General features: G+C 31.9%; 3 protein-coding genes across 3 annotated transcripts; 2 read left to right on the plus strand and 1 right to left on the minus strand.

Annotated features, from left to right (window-relative positions):
- Nucleotides 1-2,262: 2,262 nt before the first annotated feature.
- On the plus strand, nucleotides 2,263-4,826 carry F16C3.1 (G-protein coupled receptors family 1 profile domain-containing protein; the record flags this gene model as incomplete). Its single annotated transcript, NM_060271.2, has 7 exons — nucleotides 2,263-2,451; nucleotides 2,993-3,237; nucleotides 3,281-3,458; nucleotides 3,610-3,829; nucleotides 4,316-4,458; nucleotides 4,504-4,659; nucleotides 4,706-4,826. The coding sequence occupies exons 1-7, from the start codon at nucleotides 2,315-2,317 to the stop codon at nucleotides 4,824-4,826; spliced, it is 1,200 nt and encodes a 399-aa protein (NP_492672.1). The 5' UTR covers nucleotides 2,263-2,314.
- Nucleotides 4,827-5,217: 391 nt separating this feature from the next.
- Nucleotides 5,218-10,043, minus strand: F16C3.2 (DUF19 domain-containing protein). The gene is made up of 8 exons (NM_060272.6): nucleotides 9,851-10,043; nucleotides 7,908-7,962; nucleotides 6,989-7,075; nucleotides 6,609-6,717; nucleotides 6,390-6,493; nucleotides 6,248-6,344; nucleotides 5,954-6,127; nucleotides 5,218-5,509 (listed from the first exon to the last, which is right to left on the minus strand). The coding sequence occupies exons 1-8, from the start codon at nucleotides 9,984-9,986 to the stop codon at nucleotides 5,339-5,341; spliced, it is 933 nt and encodes a 310-aa protein (NP_492673.1). The 5' UTR covers nucleotides 9,987-10,043; the 3' UTR covers nucleotides 5,218-5,338.
- Nucleotides 10,044-10,098: 55 nt separating this feature from the next.
- F16C3.3 (TPX2 domain-containing protein) lies at nucleotides 10,099-13,822 on the plus strand. Its single transcript, NM_001392926.1, has 9 exons — nucleotides 10,099-10,347; nucleotides 10,654-10,802; nucleotides 11,088-11,224; nucleotides 11,610-11,833; nucleotides 11,886-11,963; nucleotides 12,264-12,383; nucleotides 12,808-13,006; nucleotides 13,055-13,141; nucleotides 13,359-13,822. Exons 1-9 carry the CDS (start codon nucleotides 10,222-10,224, stop codon nucleotides 13,433-13,435), a joined length of 1,197 nt encoding a protein of 398 aa, NP_001379422.1. The 5' UTR covers nucleotides 10,099-10,221; the 3' UTR covers nucleotides 13,436-13,822.
- Nucleotides 13,823-13,871: the final 49 nt, after the last annotated feature.

The raw sequence follows: 13,871 nt of genomic DNA on the forward strand, positions 1-13,871 counted from the left end.
CATCCACTACTCTTTCCTTTTAGTAAAATTAAACATTTTCATCATTTTCATCGTTTGCTTAAATTTTTTTATTGTTGAGCCAAGGAATTCTCCTCATTTCTTCTATCTTGCTCCAATGTTTTTATGATCAGTTGACCCATCTAAATTGCAACATTCCGTTTATTTTTTTTCTTCCTCCAATTCTCACTCTTGTATTCGAGCGGGACCAGTTGTCCTCACTTTTCCGACTTCTCCATCAATCCGTCCATCTTTTCTCTCGATTCTCTTGGAACTCTTCTTCTATTTTTCAGTCTCTAAAAGTGTCCGCACATTTATTTCGGGGGTCCCTTTCTTTTCTCTTATCCCTCTTTATATCCCGCCCACTTTTCTCTTACTTTTTTATCCCTCTTTCATTTTTTTTTGTGCTTCTATTGCTCTCTCGGGGGATGAGTTGACAATTGGGGAGAAGGGAAGGAGTGAATTGAATAGGTACGTACTTTTAGCACGATGAATTCAATTTGACTACATTTACTTATTTATTTATGACGTGGCAAGATTACTGTAGTGTTCCTTTGTGCTTTTAGATAATTGTCTGATACTCTTGGAGCGGCAACCTTCATACTTTCACTAGAAGTTTGAAAGCAATTTTTCAGTTATTTTTTTGGCGATTGGGGTATTCCAAAAATATTTCAGAAATTTTGAATTTCAAGCTGATACTATTTTGCAATTTTTGCCAAATCTCAACTTAAATTCCTTCTTCAGAGAACACGGAGAATCAGGTTTTCACTCATTTTAATTGATTTTCTGATCACTTTCTGATAAGTTTGAATTATATTTTTTAAGTAACCTAAGAAAACACAAGAAAACACCTTGAAACTCAATTTAAAAAAGTAAAAACTGAGAATTAGAATGCATTTTGGATGCAAGATCGATCCATTGTACCAAGCTCTAACAAAAGCGTGGGAATTAGGAAAAAACGGAAAAATTTAGATTTTTAACAGAATAATTTCTTTTTATTCGAGGCTTTTTACAGTTTTTCTGAAGAAACTCGTCTTGAAAAAAAACATAACATTGTAAAAAGTCTCAAGCTAAAAAATTTCTCATGTCTCTTGTCTTATGATGTCATAGAGCTAGTGCTCTTATATCTTATGCTGTTTCAAAGATTTACAAGATTCAAAGGTCAGTGACTACTTTGCAAAAACTGAAAGTTTAACCTAGAACCCTTTAACTTTGACCAACCTAATTAATATCATTAGATTTTGGAGGCTACTTAGTTGTCCCTTTCATCCAAAATCTTCATGGCCTTTTTGACTCATCTCTTTTTCTTCTTCTATCCCAGAAAAAATCTAAAAATAACCTCTCTTTTTCCATTTGAAGCTTCATCAAACTGTCATTTCAAATGTATTTCTTTGGGTTTTATGCTTTTTTCGTTTTCGTGTTTTTTGCCAAAGTGTTGCTTTTGAAGACCACTATATCGAACTATAGCTACTTGGATATCGTGTTTTTGTTTAATTTTTTGAATTCATAACGGAAAAATCATGTTGTCTGAAATTATTTCTCTCGTCAGGTTATTTTTTAATTTCTATAATTGAACCAAATCGAATAGTTACGTTTTGCAGTTATTTTTTTATTTATTGTTCCAAAAATGTTAAAAAATCACTATACTAATCTATAATTTTTCGGTTTTCCGGTACATTTTGTCCAATTTTCCGAGATTATTATTAAAAATTTTTAATCGAAAATGTCCTTCATTCAAATTTAAATTTCTCCATTTTCCTTGAGAAATATTGAAAAATAAAATTTTTATACACATTGGCATTGGAATCCGGAGTTTAAAAAAACATTCTCCTAGTTTTGTAGAAATATTTCACTAGTCAATGAACTTGTAATATTTCAACAACTAGTACATTTAGATCATTGAACTTTAAACACATCATTCCTTGAGATTTCTTGTCCTTAACAAATCCTCCCAGGAGAACTCCCCTCAAAAGACCCCAGTTTTCGGTGTTTACACGTCTTTCAAACATTTTCCACTTCACTACATATTTGAATCGGTCAGAGTGTCGGCACGGCTTTTTAGTTGCCGTTTTTGGTCTTCTGGAGAGAGCTTTTCCGTCTCTTCTCTCACTCACTTCAGCTTTTTATTGTTCAAAAACATGTATTTCTCTGCATAGGTTCGATGATCTAAATTATTTGGTTTAAAATTCTAATGAATTTTGAAATTTACTTACAGTCCGTTTTTTTTCATTTTTAGTTTTGACAGTAATCTGTAAAAATTTTCAGAAATTGAATGGAATTAAACTCGACATTTGTTGAAGAAGATGATTCAACATTTATGTCAATTGCAGTAATTCTTGAATCAATTCAAGGTTCAAGTTCATTTGAATGGATTCGAACTAATTTGAGGCATTTATTGCCTATATTTTGTTTTATTGGAATTCTTGGAAATTCTATGGCATTGATTCTGATCAGGTGGGTTTTGGCTTTTGAAATGTGGTAAGATTCTTAAGGCCAAGGGGAAAAATGGAACAAAATTTGGGTTTAGAATTATAAAATTAAAATGGTTTTGAAATTTACTGTAAATATTTTCTGAAAATTTTAGTTTTTCGAATTTCAACTTTTGCATTCTTGAAAACAAACATAAAAGTCTAGTGGATTTCTCACCTTTTTTGTAGAGAATTTTTTCCCATAAATTTTCTCTATATTTTTCATAGAGTTATATTTTTGGAAATTATTTGCTCTAGAAATTCAGTATTTTTTTCTAGCCAAGATTTAGAAACAGTACACTTATTTGCACGAGCTTTCAAACTCTTTTACATTCGAAAAAATCGAATGGCCGTTGAAGCATGAACTTTACCCATGTGCCAATTTATTGTTTGAATTATCAACACACACATTGAAGTGAAATTTTATGCGGAAAATTTCAGTTTTGCTTTTGAAATATTTTTCAGTTTTTAATTTGAAAATTGAGCACGAAACATGTATATTTTGTAACAAGTGATTAATTTTTCAGGACAAATTTCTGGTTGAGAAGGCTAACATCAAACATCTACCTCTGCACTTTATCAGTATCATCATGTTTTTTTCTACTTACGGTTATCATTTCATGGGCAGATACATATATGGGATTACCACTTTATTCAGAATCTGAACTTGGTTGCAAGTTCTTCTCATTTCTTGCTCATTTTAGTGATTTTATCTGTGTTTGGATGATTTCATTGATCTCTTGTGATCGAATGATCGTACTTTATAGACCTAGTAAGTATTTATTACTCTTCAAATCAAATGTTTCTATTTCCAGGAATCAGAAAATGGGTTTGCACGAAGAAATTCTCTCGAAACATGACAATTGGCTTTGTGTTATCATCAGTTGTCCTCTACAGCTGGCTATTTCTACTTGCTGGTCTTCAAATTTATAGATTAAAAGATGGAACTGAAAACACGTTTTGTGGATTGAGTCAGGATGTCAATTTATTTGGGTTAGTTAAGAATTTGAAAAAACAAGTTCAAACTAGATATTTTCAAACTTTTCAAGAATTTTAAGACCGCCTGTTTCACGTTTGAATATTATGTTTCGACTTGTAGCAATACTCGACGTTTATCAAAAATGACAATTTTCAAATTTTTCAGATTCCAAGTGGACCAACATTACTTCATGTTCACCCTCATGGATACAGCTCTTTGCACACTTCTTCCAGCAATTCTCATCATCATTGTCAACTCATTCTCCACATATCGGTATCGTCAATGCATGAAAATCTACTCGTCTGGCGTGCTCCGTGTTCGATTTGTGCGTGCTCCAACAACTCAACAACAGCAGCAACAACTCAACAATGATACCATTCAATTTGTAAGTCTTCTGTTTCTTGTTTCTTTCGGCTTTTTTTGTTTGGTCGGGGTTTCTTTGAAAATACAAAGCAACAAGGAAAAACAAAGAAATATCCATAAAAAACAAGAGATGAGTTGGATAAATGATGCCTTCTTCTCACTGATTTATTAGTTTTCTTTTTTTATTGTTTTTCTGGTTTCTGAAGAGTTTGAGGCCAAATGGACCAGGGAGTATCTCAATAAAACATCGGAAATTGATTTTTTTTTTGAAAAATGTTAACAACTGTAAAAGATGTTTTGATCTCGTCGAAGATTAACGATTTTGCACTTTTTGCAAAATGGAAGTAGTTTTGGAATATTTTTTAAAAATTGTGAAAGACTTTGGGGAAACTACAGAAAAAGTTGCTTTAAAGAAATTGGCCTCTCAAAAATCTTGGCACTAACACCGTACTAACTTAACATATTTTAGAATAAAAAAATCAAACACCTGATAAATATTATTTTTCAGGAAGAGACAACAGTGAAAAAATATCTTCTGAGCACAGACAATACACATTCAAATCTTCCCACGAGTTCAACTCAATCCAGAAATTGCGGAAAACTTCGAAGTTCTGATTTACAATTGAGCAGAACACTTATCATTGTCACTAGGTAAGATGAATAAGAATATCATACTTTTATTTTATTATTTTTCAGCACATTTGTTCTTCTGAATGTACCAAGTTATGCAATGCGTATTCTTCAATCAATAATCAGTTCAGCTGGACCATTATTCAATTTTGTATATTATGTTACTTTGCTCATCTATTATTTACATCATGCTGTTTTATTCTATATGTACATTTTCTGGAGGTAAGTAACTCTTATAATTAAAAGGTTTTTGAATTTAAATTTTCAGTCCTCAAATGAAAAAACAACTGAAACCGACGGCGATGCGACTTTTGGAATGCTATTGCCTGAAGACTGTTCCAGATTTTGGACATCGATCTACTTCAACACAAGGTAAAGAACTTGGATAATGAAATGAAATATGGAAAGTGAAATTTCCAGATTTCATCTGAAAGTCTTAAAATGATCTTAAATTACTACAGGATAATCAGGATAAACACACACACACACACCCACTTCATACAAACGGGTTTTCACTTCTCATTTGATTGCTTTTTTGAACCGGTAAATTGCATAATTTGTTGTTTTCTTTATTTTATTTCAGATTTCATTAATGAATAAAATAATAATCATTTCAATTTTTGTTTTTGTGTAGTTTGTACGTAATGTGGCTAGAGCAACTATTCATATAGAATCTGTATGGCAGGCATTTTACAAAGAGCATTCCACGGGATTTTGCACAACGGGAGAGCAAGACGTGCGCGAAGAACTTGGTTGGACTGTATTAGTCTTGAATGGGATATTAGGCAAGAGTTTATTATACAATCGTTTTGGTTTCAAAGTCAGAAACCCGTCAATTCGAATCAATATGCAAATTTCAACAAATTCAACACTTTTAAAGTATAAAATATGAAACATATATCTACAGTTTTTCACAAAATGGGTGACTTGGATATCCGAATGTTTCGAAATCAAGTTGAAGACGAATCGATCTCTCAGAAGCCAAGTATCCAACTGAAAGAGTTGTGTTTAGAGCACGGGCGGTCTGGACACCACACACGGTAACCAATTGCTCGAGAAGACATAGACGCATCTGAAAATTGATTGTTACTTTCTGCTCCATGTTTTCAAACAATAATTTGGAAAATACGTATCCAAAAATACTACACAATTTAAATTACTTTTATATGACTCTTTTTTGAGTGATTTTGAAGGCAACTTTCAGTCAGCAACTTGACAACTTTATTATAAAGTAACTGGCAGTTAGCTGCCAAAGTTTAGCAGAAGTAACAAACTTTTAGTAGAAAGTTGCAAAAGATTGGCTAAAAGTTGGTAAAAGTTGGACACAAAGCTGACAAAAATCGGCAACATTGCCAGAGCTGGGCAGAAAGTTACAAAAGTCTTGCAGAATGTTACAAAATGTACAATTTTTTTATAAGAAAGTTTTGACAGAAAGTTGCACCCAATTTCCTAGATAACTGTAGAGTTATGGCATTGTTCTATTTTAAAAACAACTGCTACATCATCTAAAACTAACCTTTTTAAAAGCAAGACACTTTGATCCTTCTGCATAATTGATAAACTTCATTGTGTCTGTGAATACTTGTTCTCTTCTCTCTTTTAAAGATTTCACAGTTTGAATTGCTGAATTATATACTGAATTGATCTTGTTATTCACTTTTTCTCGAAGAACTGAATACTCGGAGATTTCCTGAAAAAAACAATTGAACTTATTATTTCCTGGAGACCAAAATAACAAAATAGTATACTCCAATATAATCTTTTGAAACATGTAAACCCAATTTGTACTTGAAAGAAAATAAATAAAAACCTTTTCACAAGAACCCATCCATTGCTGAGTCTGTCCAAGACATGGATAAACTCTTGTCGCATAATCCTCTTCGACACATTCGTGCTCGAACATTTGTCTAAAAGGTTTAAAAATTCATACTTTCGAATTGTATTGATAATACCTATTAGCTCCATCTTGCATTAATTCAGCAATTCTTTGATTAGTTTTTTCTTCTCCTTCATAATAAAGACCACATTCAAGTTGCTGCTCGTGTTTCGCACACGCCTGAATTTTTTTTTTGAATTACAAAATCCAGATTTTTTTCAGAGGTCATAAAATGTATCAAACAAGCCTTCAAGTTTTCTATAATTATAAAACTCTACAATAAAAAAATACATACAAAGTTCACAACTTTCTTCATATCAACGGGCGGTAAAGTGACAAAAGCTGCGAAGAATTTGTTAAGCCCGATGGTTCTCAGAGCAGTGGCATCCGATTTTCGATAGCTTCTGAAATTTTACGTATGTATGAGGGGGGGGGGGGCTCAGAATTGTTTTAAAATAATTTATACAAAGATTATGTAAAAATTAATAAGGAGAAAATGTATCAATCAAAAAATTTTAAGAGGTTTTTAAAAAATTTATTGTTCCCGAGTACCTTTTAAAAAATTCAGAAGTAGGAGCCTTTAAACGTGTAGGTAAAACATGCCCCATTGTAATATCTTTAGGTGTCTATTCAACAAATGTCCTTAAAATTTGAAAAATCCAATTGACCACAAACCTTTTTACAACATTCTTTTCTATATCGGCTATCAATTCGTCATCAATTGAATTGCATTTTTGTAGTCCATCAAGACATAGCAAATGTCTGGAAAATGAAATATTTATTAGAAATTCTCATCAACCCGCAAGATCAGACATCCACAAAATCATCATTTTAGAATATACTTCCGGAAGCTTTTGATTCGAATGAGCTGGTTTTTTTTTTGAGAGAGAGAGCTCATCAAAACATAAATAACTAAAGTGAAGAAACTACAAACTACATCACGGATGGGATAGTTGTTAAAACTTGTGACTTTCATAACTTAAAACGAGTATTTTCAAAGCAAAAAAAAAAAAGTTTTATTAATTTTTTTTTTTGGAATTTCTCTGATAAAAAATTGTTTTCTTTAAAACTTTACTGTGAGAACGAATTTTTTGAAGATTATATATTGCTTTAAAAAATCAACATGTTTTTTTTAAATAAATGTGTATTGTTTCTTGGATTTGTTTCTAAATTAAATAAAAAAATTTTGCGAATTTCAAACGTTCAATTTTATTTTTTTCGATTTTTGATTTTCTCTGAAAAATTTCAAAAACTCTATTATTTTTACCGTGCTTAATCATAAATTCTGTGATTGTCTAGTGATCTCAGTGAACTTAATCGTCACAGTCAGCAGACAAAAACTGTAAGAAGTTTATGGAAACTTATTGTTTCTCCTCTGTTCCCCCTATACAACTAGATTTCCCCTCTATCATAACTACAACCTCTTGTGGTCATTATCATCGTTCCCTCAACGGAAGTGTAAAATCTTCACACTTTCCATTATTCCCCCTATTACTTTTTTGACGACAAAAGAAAGGTGAAAAGATGATAACGTCATGAGATACGAGTGTACTATTTTTGGAAGATAAGGATTACTAAAATAGAAAATGCCTACCGATCTTTTGCCGAGAGACTGTCCAATTTGATGGCTTGAGAATAGACATGACGAGCTGAAAACATTTGAAATTTTGGAAAACTGGTTTGAGATATCAAAACACAAATTTCAATGTCTCGCAAGTAGATTGAACATTAATGAAGAACATCATTTTTTGGTTTGAACCAAAAATTTTACAAGTACAGTAATGATCAGATTTGAGTAAAACATTAAAAGGAAACTTATACTGATATGCCTGTTTTTGGCTCTTTTCTTGATTTTTTGCATAAGGCTCAATTTCTGCAAACAATTTGAAAGCCTATTAAATCTGTCAAAGTTTAGCAGAAAGTATCCAAAGTTTGTCGGAAAGTTTCAAGGGTTTGCCAAAAAATTGACAAACTTTGGCAGAAAGTTAGACAAGTCTGACAACGAGTATTAAAGTTTCCCAGGGTATTACTAACTTTTTGTGTTGGAAAACGTTGTTTGTTGCCATTAGACTCCAAGAAGAAGAATATCAAAAAGATCGGAAAATTCTTTTTTTTTTAATTTCTAATGTGATTTGAAAACGGCAAACAATTAAAAACTAGGTGGTCTATTTTGAGTCTATTTTGGGCCAGATTTTATTTAATTATGATATTTTAAAATTGTTTTAATATGGACAATGTTGAGTATATGCATGGTATAAACAATCTGAAGAAAAAATACCAAACACAGTTTTTGGAGTAAAATTTTCAAAGTAAAATTTTCCATTTTCCAGGCACAAATTCTATTTATTTTGCTGGTCTTCAATATAATGAGATTTAGTTCATTGGTTTCAGTAGCTCAATAGCTCCTTCAGGATTTTTTCAATTCAAAATTATTTTCCTTCAATTTATCAACATTCAGTAAGTGCTCAAAGAAAGATGAATGATGAGCCATTAGTAATTTCTTCATTCATTTCTATATCTTCATCTCCTCGACTAAAAATATATGGCTTGATATGTCAATATCTCACGTAGAGTGTTTCTCTGGCTCTTCCCAAAAAATTTCATATTTTCTATATTTCTCTAATGCATTTATCACCCTCTCTCTCTCAACTACTATCTTTTTTCCATCCACATCATCATAAGTGTCAACCACCATTTTAGCTCCTTTTCCGCTTTTTTTTTCTTTTTTTGCATCAATTTCAACTCAATTCATTTTGATAAAAGTTCAGCGAGGCTTTTCTTTCTCAATTTCTCTTATAAAGATAATTAAGAAAAAGATTGGAACAAAAAAGTTAAAGGCCAATGACGTGCCAAGTGTAGTTACCAAATTTTGAAATGCAGTTTCTTACATAGAATAATATTGAAAAACTGATAAATTGTAAACAGCTTATTGAACTTCAAAATAATCAAAAAAAATTTCAAAAATTTCAAAATTGGTCATTTAAAAAATTTTCAATTTTAATTTTAATTCACAATTTTTTGGTTTCCAGATTTTTGGTCGAATCGAAAATTTTAGAATTTTCATTTTAATAACTTTTTAAATATTTTAAAAGTTAACGTTTGCGTTTTTTTTTCGATTTTTCGATATTCAAAAATAAACTTTAAAAACGTATAACATTTTTATAATTATAGACAATTAATTTTTAAACTTTTAGTTTTTAAATTTTCTGGTTTTAAATATTCTAAAAAATCTACTTTTTTTATTTTCCGATTTATCTGTTTTCTATTCATCTATCACACTTTTTTGAATATAAGGATATCCTTTATTTTTACTTTAATTGTACCAACTGCCAGACTTTTTCATATCTTAATTTGACTTTAATGGATTTGGTTAGAAAAAATTTTAAGAAAGAATTTGAATCACGAGAAAGGTAGGTAGGCACGTAGGTAGACAAAAAAAGGAAAAGGAATACACGACAAAGCGTCTTATTTCTCAAAAACTATGAGCATCTCTTTTAGAAAAGTGCAATTAATCTAATTTTTCAAATTCAAGCCAACCTTGTATTCCAATGATTTTTGCTGCTTCAATTTGCTGACTACTTGCTTTATGCCATGCTAGAAAAGAAGACGCCGATAGGGAATATTCAACAAAATAGAAGATGAGAAGAAGACGAACTGACCAAAAAGATAACATTGAAGAAGAAAACGATCGAATTATTGTTCTTCCTTACCAATCGTCTTCGTCTTCTTCGTCTTCACACACTGATAGTCGTATCTGTCGAAGAGGCGGCCGGGCGGCCCAATGCCCGCCTCTTGTTGTTGCGCCCGCTCATGGAACACTTCAACTTGTACCTCTTAGACACACTTCGGCTCCGCCCATTCGTTGCGTTGCGCAGAGCTCGGCGAGCAGCAACTCCTCGAGCCGTGAAATGCGTCGTCCATCTTCGAATGCAACAATTAGTTCCGATTTTTTAAGAAAACCTGTTCAAATTACTGCCGATCCACGGGTATATAAAGGTTCAGTGTTTGCAAATAGAAGATTGGCTCATGATAAGGTTAGTTTTTATGGACTTTTTTTGAACTTTGTTTTATGAACTACTTTTATTTAAAAGTTTATGAGTAGTCTAGAAATCTATGTCGTGCCTGCCTAGAGCCTTAGCACTAGGAATGTGAATTGAAAGCTGATTTTTGTTAAATGTTTTGCTCGCAAAAATGTTTTAAAAATCTTTTCTGTTTCAGTTTTGCTACATGCATAAATAGGATACAAATATTAGTTGAAAACTATTTTTTGAAATATTTGAAATCACATGAAAAACCCCATAATAATCTAGGCTTGTAATTCAACTTCCAAAATATTTCAGGCCCGTCAAGCGGAGCAAATCGAATCAAAAGAAAAACGATATCGTGTTGGTGTGATTCGAGAACAACTTGGTACTCTTTTGCCACGTGTCCCAGTTCCTAGAAAAATCCATCAAACCTCTTCACTTCTTCCGCCGGTGTCCACTAAAACGTATGTCTTTCAATTTTATTTTTACAAGACCTACACTTGAAGATGAAGTTTTCAATGTTTTTCATCCGTGAAATTTCCGGAAAAATGAGATCTTCAAGTTAGTGTACAGCTAGATTTATAAATTGATATACACAGGAAATCACAATTTCTGAGTCAGAATTTAGGAAAATAAAAACAAATGGAATTTATAATTTGGGAAATTCCCAAAAAAAAACAACCACACATTTACATAATCGAGGATTTTGAAAACTTTCATTCATTGTTCCAAAAAATCAAATGTTTCAGAAGATCAACATATCTACCTGAAATTGCTTCTGGTCGAACACTTCCATCTTTAAATGTTTCAATTGATAAAGCTCGAGGATCTAAATCGTTTGCCGCCGCCAGATTTATGCCGGTTTCTAATCAAAAAGTTTCAAATGGTTTGTACTTTTTAAAAATATTTTTGAGCACATTTGGTGCTAAAATTATCAAATTTCATTGTGAAAGTTTTCACGACAACCTCAGAATTTTTCAGTTCAAGTTAAAAATCAGAGAATTTTCAGCTTTAACCAGCATCTATTTTTAACTCCCTTGAGCTTAAGCTGAATTTATCGTTGTTTGGGTGCTAGCACACAAATTTAAATTTTCATATTAAACCAAAATGCGGGAACTCAAATTGTAATTTTTCGAAAACTTGAACTTTTCAATGTTTAACCTGAGATATCAAGTATTTTGGTTTTTTTTTGAAAAGTTTTAATATGATACTCGATCATTTTTTGTACAATTTTTTGCAAATTTTAATTTTAAACAAAAAATTTTTTTCAGGTGATATATTAGGAAATCCCCAATCTCCAGTAAAAGAGCCTTCTTCGTTTCCTGTAAAAGTCGTTGTAAACTTTGAACAAGCTCAAGGATCGGATGTCTATGGTGGTGCCACGTCATCGATTCGAAGACATAGTCGCCACGTGGCAATGTCACAGACTGCTACACCTCCTCCATCTTCACGAACAGTTTACCCAAATGTTGATAGTGGAGTTCAAACTGACGATGTACATATTTCTGAATAGATACGAGCTTTTGAAATTAATATTTATTTTTCAGAACTTTGATCAAAAATTTGAAGGATTGGTCAAAGAGTTAGCAAATTCTGCAATTGAAATGGCTGTAATAAATTTGGAAGTTAGTTTTTAAAATGTATATAATTTTTCCTATGTAAGTTAGATTTTCTATGCTGATCAAAATTCCAAGTGAAATGTTACTTTAATTCCACTGGTATTTGTTCTATCGCTTTCAGTCGTACCTGCCTACTGCCGGGTTTCTAAATTTTCCTGTAAACTCAGTGTAGATTTACGTTCTTCTTCCTTGTTTCTTTAACAAATTTGTTGAAAATTTTTTCACGTGTATTCTGTAATATTTCTCTTAACTCCATCCGTCCCAATGAATTGTGGCTATTCATTTTAACAAAAATCTTCTTTTCAGGCTGAGAACACAATCCGCGCGGTACGGAAGACAGCGGAAGCAACAGAGCATGAACTTCGTGCGGTCACGCGGAAACAGAATATTGAGTCGGCGGATTGGAGGAGAAAAATGATGGAAAAGGTATATTAATATAGTTGGAGGTATTGGACATCTTTCATTGAAATCAGTACGTCATGAACCACGTGATTTTGATTTGAACTGAACCTATAAAATAGATCACATGATGGTTTAGCGAATTTTCTTTCAAAAAACGTGGTATCATGATCAAAAAGTAGTATATCAGAAGTTTGATTTATTGAGAAGTCAATTATTTGAAACATATGTTAAGTTTAACAAAAGATTGAATGAGATTATTTTTATCATTTTGATACAAAAATTTCAAAATAATGGGCCGAATCGGAGATTCCACCGGGGACCTCTCGTACCCACTGGACCATTCGGCTGGGATTTTTAACTTCTTTAATTTAATTTACTAGGTTTTTTTTGGGCGCACTGAACGATGTTCAGTTTTAACTTTTAAAGTTAAAATAACAATTAATTTCAGAATAATGAATTAGAAACATGGAAAGAACAAGAAGCGAATGCTCGAGAAGCACAGAAATTGGCTCAAATGACTTGCGAAGAAGTGACCAAAAATACTCTGGAAAATTTGAGAATATTTGAGAGAAACTCGAAAAAATCAATTGGATTAGACACAAGAGATATGGTTTTATTGAATAAGAAAATGACTTTAGTGACTGCAGGTACAATGGGATTACTGTATTGGAAAATATTAATTTTTTAAATTTCAGAGCTTGAAAAAGACTTCTTTCCTTGGATATTTCATCGAGCCGAGAGGCTTTTCAAAAATCGATTGGCTCGGAGTCAATTAGATCATAGTAAGCAATTCTTTGATTATAAAAACTATTGGAAATTTTTATATGTTACTGACCTCAGAAATGCGAGAAGTAAAGGCACATACTCTTTTAGATAGCCTCATTTCATAAAATAACGGTCGTGTCGAGACCGATTACCGTATTCCAGTCTCATGGCAATCGCATAATATTTCACAAAATAATTTGACTTTAATAAAAAATGTCATACTTTAAATTTCAGGCATGATGAACGAGATTCGGCATCGGAGAGAACTTGCAAAACGAAGATTAATTAGTATGAATTCTAATGCTTTTTAGTTTTTTTTTCCACTTTTTAAAATAATCTCCATGTCGCAATTTTCTGAGGCGCGTACTTAAAGGCGCACAGATTCATAGGGTCTTGCCACGAAAAAGTTTATGGTAGAAATGTCAATTGTATTTTTATTCTAAAAATTTTGAAAATCTCCACGAAATCAAGAAAAATCGATAAAAACCACGAAATTTGCTCACGGAAATCCATAATAAAAGACACAAAACATTTCAAAATTGATACAATAAACTTTTTCCCGTGGCGAAACCAATCCGAACAAATCCGTGCTCCTTTAGGAACGGTTTTCAGAAAACGTGACTAACTATAATATTTTTAGTTTCTATTTCCGCTAGGATTTTAAGTAATTATATTCAATTAATAAATTTGTCACATTATTTTTTATCCTCTTCAAAAACGTGAATCACAGATTCAATGCATAGATAA

Source organism: Caenorhabditis elegans, chromosome I (assembly GCF_000002985.6).
Source record: "Caenorhabditis elegans chromosome I".
NCBI lineage: Eukaryota > Metazoa > Nematoda > Chromadorea > Rhabditida > Rhabditidae > Caenorhabditis > Caenorhabditis elegans.